The sequence below is a fragment of the Terrapene carolina genome, unplaced genomic scaffold (assembly GCF_002925995.2).
Source record: "Terrapene carolina triunguis isolate 2854851 unplaced genomic scaffold, T_m_triunguis-2.0 Scaffold88, whole genome shotgun sequence".
Taxonomy (NCBI): Eukaryota; Metazoa; Chordata; order Testudines; family Emydidae; genus Terrapene; species Terrapene triunguis.
The window spans coordinates 16,177,794-16,202,570 of record NW_020664439.1 but is presented as its reverse complement, the minus strand read 5'-3'; the positions used below and the strand labels follow the sequence as shown (position 1 = coordinate 16,202,570).

The following is a 24,777-nucleotide window of genomic DNA, read 5'->3' as shown; positions in this document are numbered from 1 at the left end:
CCTTTCGGTTAATGTACTGGCTGGCCTGGTGGTCCAGTCCCAGGATAGGGATGTGAGTTCCATCTATAGCCCCACCGCAGTTTGGGAATCCCATCGCGGCGAAGCCATCTATGATCACCTGCACGTTTCCCAGGGTCGCTACCTTTGAGAGCAGTAGCTCAACGATTGCGTTGGCTACTTGCATCGCAGCAACCCCCACGGTAGATTTGCCCACTCCAAATTGGTTCGCGACTGACCGGTAGCTGTCTGGCGTTGCAAGCTTCCAGAGGGCTATGGCCACTTGCTTTTGTACAGTCAGGGCTGCTCGCATCCGGGTGTCCTTGCGCTTCAGGGCAGGGGACAGCAACTCACAAAGTTCCAGGAAAGTTCCCTTACACATTCGAAAGTTTCGCAGCCACTGTGATTCATCCCAGACCTGCAGCACTATGCGGTCCCACCAGTCCGTGCTTGTTTCCCGGGCCCAGAATCGCCATTCCACAGCATCAACATGACCCATTGCCACCATGATGTTCACGGCGCGGGGTCCCGTGCTTTGTGAGAGGTCTGTGCTCCTCTCAGACTTAATGTCCTCACCGCGCTGCCGTAGCCTCCTCGCCCGATTTCTCAGCATCTGCCTCTGAAAAAGGTGGATGATAAGGTGCGAGGTGTTGACAACGGCCATAACTGCAGCGATGATCGCAGCGGGCTCCATGCTCACAGTGCTGTGGCGTCCGCGCTGTCACTGACCAGAAAAGTGCGCGAACTGATTGCCCGCCGGCACTTTCACAGAGGGAGGGCGGGAGTGAGGGTTGAATGACGACAGTTACCCAAAACCACCCTCGACACATTTTTTGCCCCAGCAGGCATTGGGGGCTCGACCCAGAATTCCAATGGGCAGCGGGGACTGCGGGAACTGTGGGATAGCTGCCCACAGTGCACCGCTTCCAATGTCGACGCTTGCCCCGTTAGTGTGGACTCACAAAGTCGAATTACTGTCCTTAGTGTGGATACACATGTTCGACTTTGTAATATCGGTTCCACAAATTCGCTTTAAGTAAAATCGAACTACTCTCGTAGTGTAGACATACCCTCAGGCACCTAGATATCTTTGAAGATCTGAGCCTAACTCCCATTGATTTCAATGGGATATCAGTGCCTAAATAAATACCTTGCAGGATCTGGGCCTCAGTGATTTGGGATAAAAACTTGAAATTTGTCAGGGACATGGGCTATAGGTCAACACAGCCTTTCGCAGTCTACTGAAAATCCATTTGGTTTGGCCAAGTTGAAAGTGTTCTACTTTGCACATACCCACTGGTTTTTGTTTCCACAACAGGTTTTTTACAAATGATCACTAACATCCCACTGGCACTCTGCACATGTGCATATTGGTATCATTGCCTCATCTATGACAGCTGTATGAACATATAATAAGAGCTTGCTATCTAAATAGAGAAGACAAAGGGTGGGAGAAAGAAATTATTGTTATCCCCATTTTCCAGATATGGAAATGAGGCATTAAAGGCCACCTTTTCAAAGCTATTTAGGCACCTAGTGGGATTTTCAAAAGTGCCTAAGCAAGTTAGGCACCTAACTCTGAACTGAATTCAAGTGACTTGCCCAAGGTCATGCAGAAAGTCTGTGGCAAAACTGGGAACTGAACCTACATCTCCTGAGTCCCAGACCAGTGACTCAGTCACAAGACTGTCCTTTCAATTGCTAAGACAGTCTCATTCAAATCACAGCCTCTCAATGTTCTATTGGTTTGGCACATGCATGTGCAAGAAAGTTGAGTGGAATTTCATTTTTAATGTGTGGGGGTGTGTGGAATATAAGGATGTGGATGGAAACAGACCGTACGTCGAAGCTGCCCTGCATCGTTCTATCTGACATATGAAGGTTTGCTTAGGAGGGGGCTGGGCTCTGAAGGAGAAAATAGAATAAATATAAAATACCAAAAGTATAAATACTGAGAAACTTCTGTCTTGTGACCCAGAGCAAAGCAACTGTATATATGACCCACAGCAAATGTGGCCCAAGGTAAAACACACAAGTTAGTTTATAAATGATTATTTTACTACCTTCATATTATCTGGTCCACTTAATGTCACAATAACTGTTCCTGGGAGCCCAGGGGGTCCTGCTGATCCAGGATCACCCTGAAAATAAAAAGAAAGATGATTCAAATAAAGTTAATATTCTGCATTCAAAATCCATGAAATCTGACATTGCCAAATTAAATCAATTTGCATGACAATGGTTATTTATTCACCCACCCCTCCACTTAAAAAGACACACAAAAAGTATATGACTTTGAATGTTATTTCTATCTTTTCTACATGCAGAAGAGATGTGTATGTTTATTTACATCAAAGTACCTAGAAATAGCTCACAGATATAAATGTTGTTTCCAATGCAGTTTCTACAAAACTGATATAGCATCACTTTCTCCCTAATCGTTATTTAAAGAATCTCTCCTCATAAGCAGTTGGAGTTCTTCTCCCACTCTGATGAAGTTAACCTGTTAGTAAAGTACATCGTCCCTTTGCTAAATTCTTTTCAAGATTGCAGCCTAATATAATACAGATATAGTAATGTCTTCTGTGAGGCTAGCTAGCTAGAATTTGGAAGAGTCAAGGTCACCTGAGGTCATCAGTTCCATTTATAGGAATTTAGCCAAGACAATTTCAATAAATATGTTTACCAGCTAGGTGATTACATAAAAAACGGTTACTCACCTTCTCGTAACTGTTGTTCTTCAAGATGTGTTGTTCATGTCCATTCCAACCAGGTGTGTGCGTGCCAGCCAGAAGACTGTTCCCTTAGCAGCGTCCGTAGGGTTGGCCTGGGCCAATATAGTGCCCTGCCGACCCCTCACCCCCTCAGTTCCTTCTTGCCGGCTACTCCAATAGAGGGGTAGGAGGGTGGGTATTGGAATGGACATGAACAACACATCTCAAAGAACAACAGTTATGAGAAGGTGAGTAACCGTTTTTTCTTCTTCGAGTGCTTGTTCATGTCCATTCCAACCAGGTGACTCACAAGCCAAAGTTCAGGAGGTGGGGTCGGAGTCATCCACTGATTGGAGCACAGCTCGTCCAAAGGCCGCATCGTCTCTGGCCTGCTGTGTGATCGCACAGTGCGTCGTAAACGTGGGTATCGAGGACCATGTCGCTGGTCTGCAGATCTTCTGGGTGGGGACTTGCGCCAGGAATGCAGCTGAGGAGGCCTGAGCCCTGGTGGAGTGAGCGGTCATTGGCAGAGCTGGCACCTTTGCCAGGCCGTAACACTCCCGAATGCAAGGTGTGATCCACGAGATGCGCTGGGAAGAGATGGGGGGGCCCTTCATCCTGTCTGCCACCGCTATGAATAACTGGACGGACTTTTGGAATGGCTTAGTTCTCTCTATATAGAAGGACAGCGCTCTGCTGATATCCCATGAGTGAAGCCTTCGCTCCCTGTCGCAGGAATGTGGCTTAGGATAAAACACTGGGAGGAAGATGTCCTGCTTCATGTGAAAGTGGAAGACAACTTTAGGGAGAAATGCCGGATGTGGTCTGAGCTGAACCTTGTCCTTATGAAATACTGCGTAAGGGGGCTCAGATGTAAGTGCCCTGAGCTCCAACACTCTCCTAGCTGAGGTTATCGCCACCAGGAATGCCACCTTGTAAGAGAGATAAAGCAGGGAGCATGTCACCATTGGGTCAAATGGGGGGCCTGTAAGTCTGGCGAGAACTAGGTTAAGGTCCCAGGTTAGGACAGGCTGATGAGTTTGCAGGTAGAGCCGGTCGAGGTCTTTGAGGAAACGGGTAACCATGGGGTTCACGAAGACCGAGAAGCTGTCTGCGCCCGGATGGAAGGCGGAGATGGCAGCCAAGTGGACCCTTATTGATGACAAGGACAGAGCCTGTTTAAGATGGAGGAGGTAGTCCAGTATGAAAGGGACTGGGGCAAGCATCGGTGACTGATGGTGCTGCTCCGACCAGAGAGGGAACCTCTTCCACTTGGCAAGGTACGTTGCCCTTGTAGAGGGCTTCCTACTGCCAAGGAGAACTTGTCTGACTTGATCAGAACAGGACAGTTCCATAGCATTTAGCCATGGAGCATCCAAGCTGTGAGGTGGAGCGACTCTAGGTTCGGATGCCGGAGGCGGCCGTGATCCTGCGTCATCAGGTCCGGGACCAAAGGTAAGGTGAACGGGGTCACCACGGACATTTCCAGGAGTGATGTGAACCAGTGCTAGCGTGGCCATGCCAGAGCTATCAATATGACCTGGTCCCTGTCCCTGTGGGCCTTGAGGAGCAGCTTGTGGACCAGCGGTATTGGTGGGAACACGGAGAGCAGACAGTCTCCCCATGGAAGAAGGAAGGCATCTGTGATGGAACCCAGACTGTGATTCATGAAGGAGCAAAATAGTTGACACTTCCTGTTGCTGCATGTGGCAAACAGGTCTATCGGGGGAAAGCCCCAGAGATGGAAAATTGAGCTCACTACGTCCAACCGGAGGGACCACTTGTGGCCATGAAAAGTTCAGCTGAGGCTGTCCGCCAGCTTGTTCTGCACCCCGGGGAGGTATGAAGCCTGCAGGTGTATTGAGTGCTCTACACAGAAGTCCCAGAGGGCTTCCTGGCACAGGAGAGAGGAGCGTGCACCCCCGTTTGTTGATATAAAACATTGCCGTGGTGTTGTCTGTGAGGACTGATACCCATCTGCCTGATATATGGGTTCTGAAAACCTGGCACGCCCGACCCACCGCTGTCAGCTCTCTGACGTGAATATGCTGAGTGAGGTCCGCCTGAGACCAGAGGCCCTGAGTTCTGAGGTCTCCCAAATGTGCCCTCCTGCCCAGATCCGAGGCATCTGTCACTAACGAGAGGGATGGCTGGGGGCTGGTGAAAGGTACTCCCGCACAAACCACCTGTGGGTCAAGCCACCACAGGAGTGAGTCTAGTACAGGGTGAGGCAGGGTTACAATGCTGTCCAGAGTGTCCCAGGCCAGTCGATAAACCGACGCCAGCCATGACTGAAGTGGGCGAAGTCTGAGTCTAGCATGCTGTACTACGTAGGTGCATGCAGCCATGTGCCCCAGCAGTTTCAAGCAGTTCCTTGCTGTAGTCGTAGGGAACTGTTTAAGGCCCCGTATGATGTCCCCTAGAGACTGAAACCTAGTTTCCGGGAGGTACGCCATGGCTTGGGTTGAGTCCAGCACTGCGCCTGTAAACTCTATCCTCTGCACCAGGGACAGAGTGGATTTGGCCTCGTTGAGAAGGAGACCTAGTTTGAGAAAGGTCCTTCTTATGAAGCCGACCTGATCCTCCACTTGGGATCTGGAGTGGCCTTTGATCAGCCAGTTGTTGAGGTATGGGAAAACCTGAATCTGGCGCTTGCGCAGGAACGCAGCGACAACTGCCATGCATTTGGTGAAAACGCGAGGTGCTGCTGGAGAACCCAATTATCCTCCAGAGCTGGGGCCACTGACGCCCCCGTGACCGCTTCATCTGGCGAGGATGAGGAGGAGAAAACTGGCAGCAGACCTTGCTCACTGCCTTCAGTGCTCTTTGGGTCTCTCGGCACGCAGTGTTCGATGGGATGTGACAGGGCCGCTGGAGGTGGGAGCCTCGGTGCTGCAGTTGGTGCGGGAGCCACTAGATCCGGCGGTGCCGACCTTGTTGACACCAGTGGAGTTGGAGCTGAAGCCGTCGTCGGTGCCATTGAAGGAAGGGTCAGTGCCGGAGTTGTTTGTAACAGCGGGGTCGGCACTTCGGTCAGCGGTGCCGGCGTTGCTGGCGGTGGAACAAAAGACACCGAAAACACCGATGCCGACCAGGACCTTGGGCCTGACTCTGGCTCTGGTGGTATGCCCAAGGTGTCCAAAAGGGCCATTGGAATGATGGCTGCCACTGCTGTGGCCATGGTGTGCCAAAGCGCTTGCCACAAGAGTGAGCGATGTTCCAGCCACCGTCACCAGCGGTAAGAAGGAACTGAGGGGGTGGGGCGTCGCAGGGCACTATATTGGGCGCCATGAAGGCGTGACTCCAGGGGGTGCTCAGGCCGACCCTACGGATGCTGCTAAGGGAAAAATCTTCCGGCTGGCGTGCACACAGTGTGCACACTCCTGGTTGGAATGGACATGAACAAGCACTCGAAGAAGAATTAACATTAATTTCAGTGTACCCAACTCCTGTAATCAGATCTGCACAGACAAAATATTGCATTCATGAGGATTCCAATGACTAAACTGGGACTCTGCACAGATGTATAGATCCACTTGTCTGGATCCAATTGCAAGATTGGGGTCTACGAGACAATACATTTGCTTATGGTCAATTGTAATTTGCATTGAGACACATTTGATCATGGGGTGATATAATAGTGAGAGTGACAAAACATCCTATTTTTATGGTATAACTTTGGAGGTTTTCTTGGAAGATATTCTCGGAGTTTCAGATAGCATCATGAAGATGAACACTTAAAAAGGCAGGATCAGAGCATCTAAGAGTGAAGTCTATGACAGCTATTATTAGTTTATTTATTATTTAACTCCTTGGCTAGCAGAGGAACAGGATTTCCAAACACTGTATACCAATGTAATGTAAACCACATTACTGCTTTCTATTAGTAAATACTGACGGCTGGCTCCAAGAAGTTAAGCTTCCTCTTAAACAGTTAGCCTGCTTCTATCTTTCACTGTTAGGTGAAGACAGTGTCCTTTGATGTCACCTTGTCCCCATACTCTAGTGAAAGTAGTCTGCAAAGATTCTCCATTAATGTATGTAGAGCAAATTATTTTTGCTTCACAGTACTTCCTCTTCAAAAGATTTCACCATAGTAAGAAGAAATCTGAAGCAAAACTTTCTAATGTTATAATTATATTACAGAGTTACCTGTATTCCTTTGGTTCCTATGATCTTCATCCCCATGACACCCTACAAAAGAGTTTTTAAAACATTACTTTTTTCTTGTTTTAAAAAGCACCCACAAATAATGAATGAAAAAATGTTACATGAGATTTAAGAGTTTTAATTTTTATAGCAAATCTCAAGCTACCTTACATCCTGGAAGTCCCATTCTCCCTGAAACACCCTAGAGAAAACAAAATGAAATGAAAAGGGAAAAAAAACAGCACAGTAAAATAGTAAATAGTAGAATTCTCAGTCCTGATATAGGGTCTTATTCAAAGCCCACTGAAGACAATGGGAATATTTCCGTTGACTTCAATGGGTTCTGGATCAAGCTTCTAGTGCCAGATTTTCAACCAGGTCTTGCCATGGTTTATTTTTTGTGCCTGCAATTCATTGTGGATACAAATCTCTGTAGCATGTCTAAACACCTGATTTGCAAGTGCAAACACTATGTGTATTACTGGAATTTAATGAGAATTTAAAAAATATATGTGCAATTATTTGAAGATGCAAAATTATGCCCACACAAATTGAAGCTACTCTTGAAAATCTAAACTTTAATTAGCAAACAAAAAAAAATAAAAAAAACCAAATCTGTCAGACACATGAATTTACAGATTTTACATACTCATGGAATTTTCAAACTATCTATAGAAGTCAGTGGCCCATATTCTTGGGAGATGGGTGCCTAACTCCCTTAGGCTTCTTGGAAACTCCCAGCCTTAAATCATAAAAATATACTGATTTTATACTCACTGAAGATCCCGGAGGGCCTTGTGGTCCAACTAGCCCTTGGAGTCCTCGAGGACCTGGTTCACCCTTTATATTAAACAAGAAACGAGAATAAATTTCCTGATGGTAAGAAAATGCAAGAATATAAATGATCCACTATGCATGGAAATATTTGGGCACTAGAGGGTGAGTTACAGACATAGAAGTAATGTTATCTCTAAATTTCCTTCTTTTCATGTCTCAGTGCAATGTTATTTAATCCAGGCTTTTGTTTTTAATGTCTTTATATTAATGATAAAAATCACCTTTTAAGTATAGGTTTTTATAACTATGGAACCAAAAACCTCAATGGAAAAATTACAGTTTTTCCATGGAAATCATTACTGCTATTTCACAAATATTGGTCAAATTTGCAATAAATTGGGCAGGACCACTTATGAACAAAAGAATTGCCATCCTGGACCAGACCAGTAGTCTTCCTAATAATCCTGAATCCTGTCCGTGAAAACAGCCATATCCACAGGAAAGTGCCATAAGTCCTTTAGGGTATGTCTACGCTGTAATGTCAGCCCAGAGCTAGTAGAACTCGAGTTAGCAGACCTTGGGTTTGTTAGCCTAGGGCTTGAGCATCTACACTCATTTGTAATCCCAGGCTAGGAATTGTTGGACTCTGGGACCCAACCCGGGGCTCCAGGATCTACACAGCATTATGTGGGCCTTAGTCCAACCACCATTATTCCAGACTTCCTAGTGTCCCTCTCAATATGTAGCCACTCTAGCCCTTTGTTTGTGGAGCAGTATGAGAAAAATCTGACTGTCCATCAAACTTGACTGTCCAGACCACAAAGAAAGTCAGCCCATGGGATTGTGGGATACTTTTGGTGGACTCCCAGAACATGAGTCCAGTGGGACTGCATCTACCCTGCAAAGCAATAGGGTTTGAGCCCTGGCTCCTGGATTGACTGAGGGTCGAACCCTCCACCCCTGGGGGTCTTGGCACCTGGGTCCGTGATCTGGGTTAGTGCGATTTGTATGTAGACGGAAGAGAGAACAGGCTTTAGCCTGAGATCGAACCCTGAGTTTACCTTGCAGTTTAGACATATCCTCTGTGGACACTTATGGAATAACCACCCAGATGGAACATTTCTTCCTAACTCCACCAGTTACTGGTTGGCTTGTGCCTTGTAACACGAGGATATACACCTTTGTACACCTTTACCATGTTCTCTCTATTTATTCTTCTCTCTAAACAGTCAGGATCTTTTCAGTCTCTCTTCATATGAAAATTTCTCTAAGCATTATTGTTGCCCATCTCTCTATCTCTAATATAGCCCTTCTGAGATTGGGTGACCAGAGCTAAATAAAGTAATCCAGGTTAGAGCATATTTTTGAATCACAGAAAGGCTTGATATTTTCAAATCCATTATTTAAGTACCATAACATTTCATTTGCTTCTTGACCTCCACTGCAGACTGAATAAAGGTCTTTATTAAGCTGTCCACAATGTTGTCCAGATGTTTTCCCTCAGTGGTTAGTTAATTTAGAAACCATCAATGTTTAGCAGTAGATCAAATTATTCCATCCAAAGTGCATTCATCAACAATGAATTTTATTTATTATAATGCTGCCTATTCAACAACCTTTATTAGATAATTTGGAAGTACCCCACACTCTTCTCCAGCTTCAATTACCCTAATTCAGAGGTTCTCAAACTGTGGACCACCAGTGGTTTGCGAGCTCCATTCAGATGGTCTGCAGATAGTTCCCTCTAAGGTGTGTGCCTGGGCGGCCACACACAAGAGAATAAAGGGCCACCCACTTAATTAGTGGAGCTGTGCAGGTGTGGCTCTACTAATTAGGTGCCTGGACGCTGGAGAAGACTCACATATAAGGTGAGGTGGTGGCCTTGGGGGGAATAGGCGGTGGGTGGAAGGGGTCAGTGGGGTGAGAAGAGGGAATGGGGGAATTTGGGACGTGCAGGGCTGAAGCGGCCAGAGAAAGAGGCGATTTCCCCCAGCTCCAGGGCTGCGACTGCCAGGGAGAGACAGCCCTCCTTCCCAGCCTCAGCTCTGTGACTGCTGTGCAAGGGGAGAGACACCCGCCCCCTTCCCAGCCCAGCTTGGTGGCTGCCATGGCGGGGGAGAGAGGGCACATCCATTGCATTAGAAAGGTACGACTACTGATATTAATATGAGTTGTGTGCTTTTATTTATAGAACAAAAAAAGTTAATTATTACGTTTTTTTTTATATAGCGCTTTTATCCAAAGCGCTTTACAATAGTTAGCTAATGGTACAAACAACATTTGGAAAGATCATTGAGTGGTCCACCGAGACCCTCAGCAATTTTCAAGTGGTCCGCAAAAAAAAAATAAAGTTTGAGAACCACTGCCCTAATTAATGCTGTCTCATCTGCAAATGGTGCCACCTCACTGTTCACCCCCTTTTCCCTATACTTAACAAATATAGTAAACAGCACCAGTCCTAGCAAGCAAAACTGACCCCTACTGGCTTGGGGAAATTTGAATTTTGAAAGGGATAAAAAGAATAACTTTATATCTCTCACCTTTATAATATAAACCCAATATCACATTCAGAACTGAAGTTATTTTCTGATTTAAGAACAATAATACATTACTTTTTAAAAAAAAATATACAAAGTGTAAATTCTTTTAATTACCTGGCGTCCAGGTATTCCTGGTAATCCAGGGTCACCTCTTCCATCATATCCTGGGTCATATCCACTTGCAGGGCACCCCTTGACAATAAGTAATTAAAAAAGCCTCATCAACTGTTATAATATGAAACTCGTTTGTATAACTCAAGGCAATAAAGCTCACAATAAGATACACAGTAGAGAAATCCAACATCAGAAATCTCCTAATGCTGGCTATTGTCTATTATGGACAATTCTACCAAAAAAAAAAAAAATCATTATTCAATACATACTACATGATATGTACATATGATCTGTACTTCTTGGTCCTTATGAACCTCCTTCTTTTTAGACCTACACGTACCTCCTTCACACACATACCTGGTTTTATCTAACGTTTTCTTTTAAGGATATGTTTATTGGATTCTATTACAAGAGTTCTATTATTGGCAATTTGCATAATCTCCAACAGAATACAGAGAGCCTCTTTCTACCTGATCTGAGTTACACCTGATTTCACTAGAGTTACTGTGGACTTACACTGGGGTAACGAAGATCAGAATCTGGCCCAAAAGGAATTGCATCATGTAACTGACGGTGTCAAGTTCTCTACATAAGAACAGTTCCTAGAGTAAAACATTCAAGCGGGGGCCAAAATCTCGTTTTATTTCTTTATATCACTTACATCAACGTCATCTTTGCTTTATTGTTTATTTATTTGTGTCTTTGTTCCCACCAGGGTAAGAGTGCTGCTAACAGGATGAAAGCACTTCAGACCACATTATCATGGTCATCTCCAAAGTCTTTGTACAACACTGCTGTATTTTAAAAAAACTGTAAGAACTTCTGAAAGGAAAAGAGTCTGATTCACTGCTGTGTTACTCTGGTTTTCATCCGGTGAAATCAGTATAATGTAGTGAAGAATCAGACCCAAAATATTCAGATTCATGTTGTGTTCAACTGCTTCACAAGTGTACATGAAAGGTGGAGGGCTCAAGGAGCTCCCTTTAATAATCTGTGCAGCAGTCAGGCATATTTGCCTGAACTCCATGGAGTGTGCAGATTGCTATCTCCAGGCAAGCGGGGCTGAAAGACACCTTCAAGGAGGTGCAGCAGGAAAAAAGGTCACGGCCTTGGTCCCTGTGCACAGAAGAGAGTACTGCATTTTCATAAAGCCATGTAGCAGTACAGGCATTCTGCAGTCTATGTGCTTGGGCATTCTGGGAAGAATTCTGCCTCAAGGAAGAATTCTTCCTGTAGCAACCCCTGGGGTGGGCAACACACTGCTGTGTTTAAATGAAACAGAGCCCATATTAACTAGACTCAGTACTTGACTTTTCACAGTAACTCATCTTCATGCCTCATTTCTTCCTGCCCCTGTGGTTAGAATGGTCTTCCTCTTCAAACACACTCTTCTGAAGCGTTCCAAAAATGATCTTCCTGATCATTTCTGAACTCCTTTGATCTGAACTCTTATCCAGTGTCTGCATGGCACTTATAAGCTCTTTGGGAGAGGGACCTGGTCCTTGGTGTGTTTGTAAAGAATACTCTTACAACACTCAGTAATAGTAATCACAGAAAATAAGAAATATTGAATTGTAACCAAGGATGAATGTGGCAATCATATACTAGGTTCTGGTATTAGCTGCACTGCTCTTCTTCTGGGGAAATAAGCTCTCTAGCTGCAGTGGATGAAGATAGCTATTATAGATCTTTTACCAACAGCTGTACAAATTCAAAGTTTTGCTCTTCAATGAATATTCAATACAACATACTGTGAATAACTTACCTTATCTCCTTTGAGGCCATCAATACCCTAGGGACAGTAAAAATAATAAAAACCATATTGTTAAAAAAGGCAACTGGTAACACAGGTGATAAGGGCAGTCAAGATGTTTAGTAGAGGCAAACTTAAGAAAATGACTTATTTTCATGAATGGCATGGGTGAGTAACCTTGGCTGGTTCTGATGCACAAGGATGAATTTCATGCCTTATGCGCCAGACTTCAATCTCAGAAGAATGGACTTGTTGGAAAGTGGCCAGCCTACCAGCTGGGATTTCAAAATTATTGTAAATTTGATTTGTGCGGCCTGACTCTTTTTGGGGTGTAGGAGGACTTTTTTGGGTGCCTCCTGTTTTGGATGCCCAGCTTGAGACACCCAAGGCCTGATATGCAGAAAGTACTGAGCATCCACAACTTCAACCAAAGATAGCAAGAACTGCAGGTGTCCATCACCTGTGAAGCTCCAAGCCAATGTGTTTCAAGTTGGGCCCCCAAAATCAGGTCACTTTTGAAAATGTTCTCTTAAGCTTTTCACTGTTTTCCAGCCAGTGGGGATACTAATATTATCCCACCTCACAGGTGTATTGTGGGGCTTAATTAATTAATATATTAACAACCGTTTTAAGCTTTAAGGAATTAAGGGCTTTATATGGTAGAAATGCACATTCTGTTTAATGTTACCACTTACTGGTTTGCCTGGAGCACCTCCTGGCCCTGGAGGCCCTGGAAATCCTTGTTCACCCTGACAGTAATAAACATTGTAACTGTTACAAAAGCCACTGATGCATTTTCAATATTTATTCATGATTAACTAGTCCTTTCCTGTGCTCCTAGAGTATTACGGAATATTCAGTTTCCTTTACTGTAAGCATAGACGTAATTTGACTGTTATATTTGGGTGGGCAAAGTGAGCCCAGGCACATGTGCATACTGAAGCCAGTCCCCTGGGTTCACTGGTGTCTCCCCCCACCGACAGTGGTACCTAGGCTGCCAGTGCAGGGGGGGGTGGAGGGGACGCGGTAAAGGGGAAGCCCCAGCTGCTGCTGGTGGCCACTCCAGCACTGGCTGCTGCAGCGATGTCGCTGCTCTGGTGCTGCTGCGATTGCCTCCCTGCTGGGGCTGGGGCTGCTGCTGCCCAGGGGACGCCACATGCCGGGTTCCTGCTTCCTCCCGCTCATTCCCATATCCCCTTCTCTTCCCCATCCCCTCCTCCTTCCTCTCCCCCCGCTTCATTCCACCCCCCCTTTCCCACTGCCTCTTCTCCTCACATCCCCCTCCACCCCCGTGGGCACTCATGGTTGTAGAGGAAAGGGGCCGGCACTAGGACCCAGGAGGCGTGCCCATCTGCTGATGGAGGACCCGGAGCACAGGGGGAAAGTGCTGGCAGGAGGGGAGGGGGCAGGAGGGGAAGTGCAGCATGGGAATGACAAAGCCACCTTCTCCCCCTACTCCAGGCCGAATAGAGCAAGCCCTGCAGGGCAGCTCAATGCTTGCAGAAATGGGGGGAGGGGCGCATGACCTGCCCCCCGCCATGCCTCCCCTCTGGTTTGGGGGGGCAATGCCCCCTGGCACCACCCAAACTATGCCTATGACTGTAAGGCTAGATGAAAGCCATTTTGGGGTCAAATAAAATGAAAACTTGAAATAAAGTGATTAACTACAGACTTTAACTTTTCCTCAGGCTGCAGTTCAGGACTCATACCCATACCAAGAATAGAGGCTCAAAGCACAATACAGAACATAGAATTTCAAACTGCTGAGTGAAATTGCTTATGATTATTCCAGTTCCCATCATCCTGCATCTTCAGGGTAGGTAAAAACAATATAGAAGACAAAGAAAAGATTGTCACACAAGTACTTGCAACACTTTTGCTTTCCATGACTATTTTTGTGAACAGAATCTCTCTCCGATCAATCAGTGAAGTTGCAAGCTGCAACAAAAGAACTCTGCCGTGCATTTGAGAAAATGTTTGAGAATACTTTTGGGCAGTATCCACTGATTTTTAAGCTTAGCTCCTGGCAATCCCCATTGTCATCACGTTCTACTTGATCCCTACCTTTGGGCCATTGCATCCTGGAATTCCTTGACCTCCAGGAGGACCAATGTTTCCTGGTTCACCCTAAACAAGTTCAAAATTGACAGATTTGTTATTGAACATTTATATTTTCCTGTAACTACACTGAAATAGTTTACGTGGATACAGTACGGTGAATAAGAATTGCTGATACCAAGATTGTTATCTCTAGGTTAATTGATAGAGACAATGCTGAAATTGACACTGGGTTGGGGAATACTGAGATGCTGTATAAGTAGAGGACTTGGTTTATCTTGTTTTATTTTACTTACTGGAAGACCTGGGAGACCTGAAAAACCAGGTAATCCTAGCATTCCCTAATGATACAAAAAGAAACAGAGAAAGAATAATTCAAATTAATAGGAAAAATGCATGCAATACATTTTTTTACTCCATTTGTAAAAACAATAAGCATTAAACAGAAGGTAGTCTATCAGGGGATTTTCATTTGACTACTACACTTTACCTAACCCACTATTCCATGGGCAGACCTCATATGACTGTAAACTGTTACATGGAGATTAACAGATTTTAAGGCCAGAAGGGACCATTATGATCTAGGCTGACTCCTACATAAAACAGGCCAATACTTCATAAACACATGCATGAAATCTCATATATGCAGCACAGCAAATTGAAAAACAGCAGCTACAGTTCTAAAAAAGGAAAAAATGGGAGTTCAGTGCCACATCTTTAAAAAATATAGTAACACAATATAGTGTTTTTATTTGATTTTATAGAAAAGGCAGTCATTAAATCACTTTAATAATAAACAGGATACATAATACATTAAAAGTTTGCTTAAATATATATTTACCCTTTCACCTTTGGGTCCAACTAAACCTATCCGCCCTGGAAAACCCTAAACACCAAACAGAAAAAAAGCATGTATTAAATCTTTGTGCAATGTTTATAATGCCAAGATCAGAACATACAACTCATTTATTTTGTTTATTTATATTGTTCACATCTTGTGCACTACAGAAATTAACATGAACAAAAATTCACAACAGTCGGCACAAACCCCAGCCTCTACCATACCCGCTGATTATTCAAAAGGTATTCATCCCATTACAGGCCCAACAAAAATCAACAGTGCTATTTGGGGAGGTGGTCACTGAGAGAGTTAAGTCTCAAGTCATTTAGGGTTTTATAGACAATAACCAGCACCTTCCATTGCACCCAAAAGGGAACTGAAAGACTGCAGAGGCTAGAATACTGGAGTATGTGTGTTTATACATTACGTTGAGGCCTTAAAGTATAAGTAAACAGAATGCATTACAACAGTCCACCCAGGGGATAGCAAAGGAATGCATAACTGCGGAGAGGTCCATGTTGGATAGGACCATCCTTATTCACAAACATACCTACTGGAGTTAATATTTGTACTTTTGAGTCACTTCCCCTTTGATAAAAGTATATTTGTTCCACTTAACATTTTTTTTAACCAGTTGAACAAAATACCTTTGCAACATTCTTGTAAACACAGCATGGATTTATACCAAATATTGAAACAGTATCCAAACAAAAATTACAAGCAGGATTTATTTACACACAAAGTAATTTGTTGTTTGAGGAGGTGATTTCCTGATAACAGAACTCTTTGTCTGAGACAAATTTGAATAAAATAAATTTGTAATAAACGAATTAAATAATTGCAAATGTTTCTTTCCACTCTTCCAGGACACAGTGCAAATCCCTATGCAGCTTGACAGTTCCTACGAATCAATGAGAAGAGATCATTGCAGAGGATTCCTTCTTCTCCTTTTTCCCCTTTTCTTTTGTTTTATTATTTGTCGCAGCACCAATTTGGTTTTATCCATTTCTAATGATGATAAACATAGTTCTTGGATAGCAAATTGTTAAGAAATCACTCCACATCACAATCTGTGGCTCAAGGTTATTGTGTTTGTCCTGTATGGATAGTCTTTACACACACATTGCTCTATTGCGTTGAAAATAAAATTAAAATATTACGTATAAAAACATTCTGGTTAAATGACAAGCTGCAATAATGCCAACTGTAAATAGAGAGGGCGAAATTTAGAGGTGATGTGTAAGAGGATGACATTAGATGCAACAGATGCTATTGTGGTATTCGGGCAATGTGTCCATACAACTTATGAATTCTGGTTAATATTGTGAAGTTGTTGTTATGAAAATTATTGTATCATGGAATGAATGCCTCTATGCCTACGTGTATCCACCATGGGCTGACAGGACCTGTAGCAAATACATACCAAACTAAGCACAATGGAGAGTACTTAACTTTAATGACTGCACTCTGACCTATAAGCCACCTCCTCCAGCTTGTCTGTTTCAGGTATTGGTGGTGGGACATATAGAGACTCACAGGGCCACAAAAGAAGCTTTGAGGAGGAGGAAGGAAGGGGACGGACCAGCCAAGGTCAGAGAAGCCTAGCCGGGGAGAGAAGGCTCCATGTTTCAGAACACAAGCCGTGCACTGCAGCAGAAAGATCCTGGATGCCCCAGATCACTATGACCAGCAGGGCCAGCTTTAGGAAGTGCGGGGCCCGATTCGAACAGTTTTGACAGGGCCCCAACAGGGATGACTGAAAAAAAAACCACGTAAAAAAAACACATGGGGCTTGTACTCACTGGGCCGCGCTCCTAGTCTTTGGCGGCGGGTCCTTCACTCGCTCCAGGTCTTCGGCGGCACTGAAGGGACCCCCCGTCAAAGTGCCGCCAAAGACCCGGAGCGAGTGAAGGACCCGCCGCCAAAGTGCCGCCAAAGACCCGAAGCGCCGCCGGGTGAGTAAAAATTAAAAAGGCGCCTCTAGCCAGGGAAGGGATTCTCTGCCACTTGTCCCCCACTCTGGGCGGCCCTGCCACTGGGCGCGGGGCCCTCTTAGGCATGGGGCCCGATTCAGGGGAATTGGTGGAATTGGCCTAAAGCCGGCCCTGATGACCAGAGCCCAAAGAATGTGCTGGAGTGGTGAGGAAACTGAAGCAGGGAAACTCATGTAGGGTTTATTGTTTTGGTATAGACCTGTGTATTTCTCATGCAGTTAAGTGCAATGGTGTTAGAATCCTGTGCAAAGCTTATGTGCGTTGTACGTGTAACACCTACCATGTATCCCTTGAAGTGGTAAACTGTGGGTTCAGAACTCCACTGGGCTGAATCTCTGGGAAAGGGCGTGTTTAAACTACAAGGGAGTCTGAGTGGTTAGCTCTGATTTGAGGGGCTTAGCAGTGGGCTGTGTGGTTGCATCTCTCAGGATGGGATGCTAGACAAAGGATCTGTACCCCAAGAGTGTGTCCAGAGGCCTCAAGACCGGAACAGTATATGGGTTCTGTTCAGAATCTGGAGGCTTAAACACACACAGGATCTTGTGGCTGGACCCCTCTCTCAGCAGTCTGGTGAGTGTCCAGCAGCGGAAGCTTGACTGGACCTGTGACAACCATCACGCTGTTGTACACTCCCTTACACTCAGGACTTCTTTATATCTCTTTAAACCTCTTAATGTTGTGTAAGTTGAACTTACACAATGAGGAGCTGGAAGAAGGTTTAAGTCCCAGCAGGAGATGATCTACTTCAACAGAGACATTATGGCACATTCCTGTTAGTTGTTTTGCTACCTCCCTCTCTGCTAGCCTCTTGGCATGAATTTTACTTACTTACACCTGACATGATGGAGGAAGTGTATAAAAAAGCCCATGCTGGTATACGGGAGAATCCAGTCCATGAAAGAAACCCAAGAGAGAAGGAGCCTGATCAATCAATTCCCTCATAGAAAGTTTTGACAAAAAAAAAAAATACCCTTTGATTGACATTTTCCACAGATAGCTGAGTTTTCTGCCAAGAACTCAAAACCCAAAAGTTTTGAGGAGAAAAGCTACAGATTCCATAGAAAGCAGTCACTTCTTGCAAAAAAAATTGTTCAGTATGGAAAACCAAATTTTCTGTCAAAAAACAGCTTTGATGGAAAATTTCAGCCGAGCCATATCCCTCTATTACACCCAGGATATGTCTATACTGAAAAACAAACAAACAAAATCCTGCAGCAGCAAGTCTCAAAATCTGCGTCAACTGACTTGGGGTCTCAGGGCTTGCACCATGGGTCTAAAAATAGCAGTACAGGCATTCCCACTTGGACTGGAGTCCAGGCTCTGAGACCCTCCCCTATTGCAGGGTTTCAGAGCCCGGGCTCCAGTCTGAGTGGGAACATCTACACTGCTATCTTTAGACCCACAAGTGAATCCCATGAGTTGACTGAGCTCAGAGACTTGCTGCTGCGGGTTTTTTTTGCAATGTAGACATACCCTCAGTATGCGAAATTCAGAGGTGATGTATGCAGTGGGGACATGTAAATGATACAGTGGTGCAGTCAGCGGGTGAGAGTCAAAGGGCTTGTCTATACTTAAAACGATGCAGCTGAGTCACAGGTGGCGGCTTCCTCCAGGCCCCGGGGGTGCTCAACCCCCCTGCTCTTCCCCAGGCCCTGCCCCAACCCGACCCCTTCCCACAAGCCCCCACACTGCCCTGTCTCTTCCCGCTCCCACTCCACCCCTGCTTCTTCCCATCCAGTTCCAACCCCTCCCCCAAGCATGTTGTAGAGGGGTGGTCACCCCACTATGGCCTCAGCAAGGGTTAAAAGCCAGCCCTTGGAAAGGGCTGGGGCTGAGAGCCAATCAGAAAAGGCTGAGAGGCAGCCCATCAGGGCCAGGCTGGGCCCTATAAAAGGGCTGCAGGGCCAGAAGGCAAAGAGTCAGTCAGTCAGTCAGTCACTGTCTCTCTCTCTCTCTCTCTCTCTCTCTCTCTCGAAGGGCCTACCTGCTGGGAGCAGGCTACTGAACAGAGCAGTGCTGGGGAAAGGCAAGAGGAGCTGGGGAGCTCCAGCCTGGCAAATCCCCAGGCTGCAGGCCTTGCTAAAGGCCAAAGCAGGTACTGGAGTTGCAGAGGTGCAGCCTGGGTCCGCTGGTCCAACCCCCCTTGCCAATGATGAGTGGCAATTACACTGCAGTCTGCTCCAGTGAACGGGAGCTAGATGATGACTGACAGTAGCCACTGAAGCGAGATGGGCTTAAAGGGTTGGGGGTTCCCATGGGAGGGGAGACCCAGAGTGTGGGGGTACTGCAGGGCAGAACCCCGAGGTAAAGGGCACCGGGGTCTGGGAGGGACACGGGGCCTAAGGCAGGCGAGACACCGGCCAGAAGCAGGTGCTTCATAAGCTGGAGAGCTAATTCCTGAGACGACCAGCAGGAGGCGCCACACCGGTGAGTCTCGACCTTGCTACACACGCCCTGTCACTGCTCCTCCCCCTCCCCCGCCCCCCCCCAGCACCTCCTGCACACAACGGAACAGCTGATCGCAGAGGTCAGGAGGAGCTGGGAAGGGGGGGAAACTGGAGCACCCACGGAGTAGGCGCCTATGAGCTGAGCTGCGGTAGCACTTCAGTGTAGACCCTACTAATGCTGATGAGGTTCTCCAGTCAGAGTAGCTAATCCACCTTCCCGAGAGGTGGTAACTAAGTTGATGGAGGAATTCTTCCATTGACCTAGTGCTGTCTACACGGGGACTTAGGCTGGCTTAACTACATCGCTTGGCATGTGGATTTTTCATACCTCGGAGCAATGTAGCTGGGCCGATCTAATTTTCGAGTGTCTATGAAACAATTAGCCGGGGGTAGCCGTGTTAGTCTGTATCCACAAAAACAACTAGGAGTCCGGTAGCACCTTAAAGACTAAGGGCTTGGCTACACTTGCAGATGTAGAGCGCTGGGAGTTAAACCAGCCTTCGGAGACTGCAGCAGGGAAAATGCTGCTCTGTTTTTACACTGTCAGCTGCAAGGGCACTGGCGTGGCCACATTAGCAGCTCTTGCAACAGCACAAAGAGCAGTGCATTGTGGTAGCTATTCCACTGTGCAAGTGGCTGCAACGTGCTTTTCAAATGGGGAGGGTGGGGGTGGAGTGTGACAGGGAGTGTGTTGTGTGTATGTGGGGGGAGAAACTGTGTGTTTTGGGGGGCAGAGAGTGTGTCAGCATGCTGTCTTGTAAGTTCAGACAGCAGCAGATCCCCCTTCCCCCTGCCTCTTTCTCTCTCTCTCTCACACACACACACACACACACACTCACAGCATTCCACAGTAATGGTTTGCTTTGTCCTGGAGCAGATAAGCATGCCCGCAGTCAGAAATGGAGCTTTGAAAGGGGATATCTGCATGCCTGCAGCCGAGTTCAAAACAATGGCAAGAGTGGCCACTTGACTTCAGGGGATTATGGGATGTTTCCAGAGGCCAATCACAGCGCAGTAATGCAGCACGTCGTCCACGCTGACACCAGGGCGTTTCAGCTGGGGCACAGCAAGCTTTATACTTCTCGTGGAGGTGGATTACCAGGAGCGCTCCAGCTGCAGAGTCCAGGTGCTCTAAGTGCCTTGCCAGTGTGGACACCTCAGGAGTTAGGGCCCCTGGGGCTGATTTAATGCGCTAGAGCAAGTGTAGCCAAGCCCTAACAGATTTATTTGGGCATAAGCTTTCGTGGGTAAAAAACCCACTTCTTCAGATGCATAGAGTGAAAATTACAGATGCAGGCATAAATATACTGACACATGAAGAGAAGGGAGTTACCTTACAAGCGGAGAACCAGTATTTACAAGCAAGGGGGGGGAAGCAGAATAAGACGTAGTTCTGTAGCTATGTGTCATTTGCTCTCATTTGGATTCCCCTCTGAATATGGTTCATAGGCTCTAGTGCTAGTCATCAGAAGTGTTATGCCTGTGCTCTCATCAATTACTTTCAGTAATTAGCCAAGCAGCAACTCTGTAAATCCTGACTAAGTACATTTTACAACATTTTTGAGCAAAATTGTAAACCACACACACACAGGTCAGCAACCTACCGTGGGTCCCTGTGGCCCTGGAGGTCCCTCAGGGCCACAGAAACCTGTCTGGCCAGGTACACCTTGAGCACCAGAAAATCCTTTTTCACCCTGCAAAAAGCATAACAAACAAGCCCTTAGAACCATCCCTGTGTTTTCCTTCTGATAATTTATTTCAGAGATACTAATTATTTGGGGCATCACTTGGCTTTTATTTGCCCATCTCTGTGCAAGATTATGATTTACCCTTGCTCACACAGGGCTTACAAGAGCTATTTAATGGGAATATGGGTATCAGAATCTGCACCTCTGTGTTTAATCTTATTGTAAAGCACATAGATTAGCTGGCAGAAGATGTGGTCTTAACAATGCAGCTGACACACATTTCTTGCAAACAACTCTATAATTTGCTTAGCCTCCACAAGCCCCAGAATTCTTATCCTACTGAAAAACTCCAAAGTCCCAGCTGGCAGATCTGACAGCTGCTGCTGTGTAATTGGGTCGGCAAACCATTCCATTCCACTCCACTCCATCCCCATATGCGAACCATGTAAAGAAACAAAGTGATAGTGAAATATAATGTAACTGTTTAGGTACAGTAAAATAGCAGTTTGCTTTAAAAGGTTATGTTTTTATTATGCCAAGTCACATAGATTAAGCTACACAGCCAGTTTAAATGCAAATTTTGACTGAAAACTTTCAGATTAGCCTAAAGCCAAATTCAGACTACTAACCCATGACCAGGAAACATAGGAGGCTAAAACCATATGAGCAGAACAGTAGGGTTAAGTTACACTCTCTTTCTTTGTTGAATATGCTGGGGTTGTGAGGTGGACCATAAAGAAAGCCACTGTCTGAACACAGCACTCCAAGGAGCACCAGTACTATTCCAGCAGAAGTTTAGAGCCTTTATGCTTGTCCTACACCAGTTTGAGAGGTGGCCATTTCCACCCACTTTTAGGCCCCTTTACTCTGCTAGAGCAGCATGACGTGGCCTCAGGGCAATGGAGAACTAAGCCACGTAGTTTAAAACTATTTGACATTGTCATCTATGGATAATGCAGGCCATTCACTGCCATACAACACAAGACTGCCAGACCATAGGTAAAAGAAAGTCAAAGAAACTTAGACATGCATGTAAAAATACTCCCAGTCAGTTCCTTTTCAATATCACTTTTCATGAGTGCAGGTTGTTTGCAGTGGCTGATATTTTCAGAACCAGATACGGAGTTAAAAGTAAAAAGAACAGGAGTACTTGTGGCACCTTAGAGACTAACAAGGAGTTAAAAGTAGTTATGTGATATTTTTAAAGGGGGCTTGGAGGATTTATTTTGGCTGGGTAAAGCTATTTAATACATTCTTGATCTGAAACATTTGTCTCTTTGGATATGTTTACACAGCGACTGGCAGTGAGTCTCAGAGCCCGGCCCGACAGACTCAGGCTCATGGGGCTCATGCTACAGCACTGGAAGTAGCTGTGTAGACATTGCGGCTCGGGCTGGAGCTTGGGCTCTGGAGCCCAAGCTCCAACCTGAGCAGCAACATCTACACAGCTATTTTTAGTGTGGTAGCACATGCCCTGTGAGTCCAAGTCTGCTGCCCCAGGCTCGGAGGCTCATAGGATGGGCTGTGTAGACATACCTATGGCCCGAGTTTAGGAAAACACCCTATTCATGACAGCACTTCAGCACAGGCTTAACTTCAAACAGATGGCAACTCAATGGGACTTAAGCACATACTTAAGTGCTGTTTTGAATAGGGATGGAATTAACACAGGCACTGATTCAGGAAGGCACATAAGCATAGGTGAATAACAAAGTAGCCTAGCATGACATTTTGCCCTCCAAACACACAGAGAGTCTCAGAAAAATTTCCAGACATGCCAATCTTTCTTGGCACTGTTAGTGGAAGGAATTCTTATATTAAAAGTATCAATGTACATAAAAATGTTTGCTAAGACCACAGGCCCATCTAGCCCAGTATCCTATCTTTCGACAGTGGCCAATGCCAGGTGCCCCAGAGGGAATGAACAGAACAGGTAATCATCAAGTGATTTACCACATTTCAACACATTTCAAGGAAGACTGGAGAAAGATATAATAATGCAATACCAAGATCTGCCACTGGATGGGGTACAATACTAACTCATATGGAGAAATTTAAGGACTTGATCTTTCTTCATTAAGCTTGAATATCTTGCCAAAGAAGCAAGTTATAGGAGTGATCCCCTCTATTGTGTCAGGGACCCACAGCTGAATCCAGGCACAGCTTACTGCCCTCTGCTGATTCACCTGATGAACCTGCCCCTCTGACTGGCTGAAGGCTCCCGCAGACACATTCTTAAACCCTGAAGCAGGGTTGGGACTCTAGCTACTCAATAGTGTTCCATGCCTGCATCTGTGCTGCCTGCCTATGGTGACCCTATTTCCCAAAGTGAAAATGGGACAACAGGCAGGGCTGGCCCAAGCCCCCTACTCAGGTCTGTAAAGTTATTCATGCTCTGAAATGTTTGCCAGGCTTGGGCCTATCTATGTCATTTCAATATGCCAATCACCGCAGTGCGTAGAAGCAGTCTGAACTCTACCCAGGATTTGCTTACAACGCTGCACTCATTTGTGATTAGGTTAGGCTAGTCTGAGTCTTTGCTGGAGCCACAGTCTCCTAAGCACAGCCATACTGGGTCAGATCAATGGTCCATCTAGCCCAGTATCTTGTCTTCTGACAGTGGTCATTGCCAGATGCTTCAGAGGGAATGAACAGAACAGGGCAATTGAGTGATCCATCCCGTTGTCCAGTCCTAACTTCTAGCACTCAAAGATTTAAGGACATCCAGAGCATGGGATTGCATCCCTGACCATCCTGGCTAATAGCAATTGATTAACCTAACCTCCATGAACTTATTTAATTTTTTTGAACCCAGTTATACTTTTGACCTTCACAACATCCCCTGGAAACAAATTCCACAGGTTGATTGTGTGAAGAAATACTTTCTTTTGTTTGTTTTAAACCTATTGCCTGTTAATTTCAGTGGTGACCTCTGGACCTTGTGTTATGTGAAGGGATAAGTAAACTTCTTATTCATTTTCTCATCATTCATGATTTTATAGACCTCTACCTTATCCCCCCTTAGTCATCTCTTTTCTAAGATGAACCATCTCAGTCTTTTTAATCTCTCCTTATATAGAAACTGTTCCATATGCCTGTTCATTTTTGTTGCTCTTCTCTGTAGCTTTTCTAGTTGTAATATATCTTTTTGACCATAATGTCCTTTGGCAACCAGAACTGCGCACAGTATTCCAGGTGTGGGAGTACCATGGATTTATATAGTGGCCATTATGATATGTTCTGTCTTATTATCTATCCATTTCCTAATGGTTCCTAACATTGTTATTTTTTGACTGCGGTGGTACAGTGAGCCGAGGTTTTCAGCGAACTACCACAATAACTCCCAGATATCTCTTTTGAGTGGCAACAGCTAATTTAGACCCCATCATTTTGTATGTATACACCTCTACCCCGATATAATGTTGTCCTCAGGAGCCAAAAAATCTTACCGCGTTATAGGTAAAACCGCGTTATAGCGAACTTACTTTGATCCGCCGGAGTGCGCAGCCCCCCCCCCCCCCCCAGAGCACTGCTTTACCGCATTATATCCAAATTACTGTTATATCGGGTCGCGTTATATCGGGGTAGAGATGTAGTTAGGATTATGTTTTCCAATGTGCATTACTTTGCATTTATCAACACTGAATTTCGTTGGCCATTTTGTTGTCCAGTCACCAAGTTTTGTGAGATTGCTTTGTAAACTTT

At 45.4% G+C, this 24,777-nt stretch overlaps 2 protein-coding genes across 3 annotated transcripts in view; both read right to left on the bottom strand.

Annotated features, from left to right (window-relative positions):
* The window catches only part of COL4A3 (collagen type IV alpha 3 chain), a 79,273-nt gene extending 65,108 nt beyond the window's left edge, over nucleotides 1–14,165 (bottom strand). For both annotated transcript variants that reach the window (XM_029911101.1, XM_029911102.1), the window contains exons 1-8: nucleotides 14,109–14,165; nucleotides 12,740–12,793; nucleotides 12,057–12,083; nucleotides 10,292–10,369; nucleotides 7,638–7,700; nucleotides 7,027–7,062; nucleotides 6,864–6,905; nucleotides 2,061–2,138 (exon numbers count right to left, since the gene is read on the bottom strand). In XM_029911101.1, the coding sequence (XP_029766961.1) occupies nucleotides 2,061–2,138; nucleotides 6,864–6,905; nucleotides 7,027–7,047 (141 nt within the window). In that variant the 5' untranslated portion in view covers nucleotides 7,048–7,062; nucleotides 7,638–7,700; nucleotides 10,292–10,369; ... (1 more) ...; nucleotides 12,740–12,793; nucleotides 14,109–14,165. The remainder of the gene's footprint in view (nucleotides 1–2,060; nucleotides 2,139–6,863; nucleotides 6,906–7,026; nucleotides 7,063–7,637; nucleotides 7,701–10,291; nucleotides 10,370–12,056; nucleotides 12,084–12,739; nucleotides 12,794–14,108) is intronic.
* LOC115271184 (collagen alpha-3(IV) chain-like) overlaps nucleotides 10,512–24,777 on the bottom strand; it is a 49,728-nt gene continuing 35,462 nt past the window's right edge. Inside the window, exons 3-7 of the mRNA XM_029911111.1 lie at nucleotides 20,989–21,078; nucleotides 14,944–14,988; nucleotides 14,109–14,171; nucleotides 12,057–12,083; nucleotides 10,512–10,523 (exon numbers count right to left, since the gene is read on the bottom strand). Coding sequence (XP_029766971.1) covers nucleotides 10,512–10,523; nucleotides 12,057–12,083; nucleotides 14,109–14,171; nucleotides 14,944–14,988; nucleotides 20,989–21,078 — 237 coding nt within the window. The remainder of the gene's footprint in view (nucleotides 10,524–12,056; nucleotides 12,084–14,108; nucleotides 14,172–14,943; nucleotides 14,989–20,988; nucleotides 21,079–24,777) is intronic.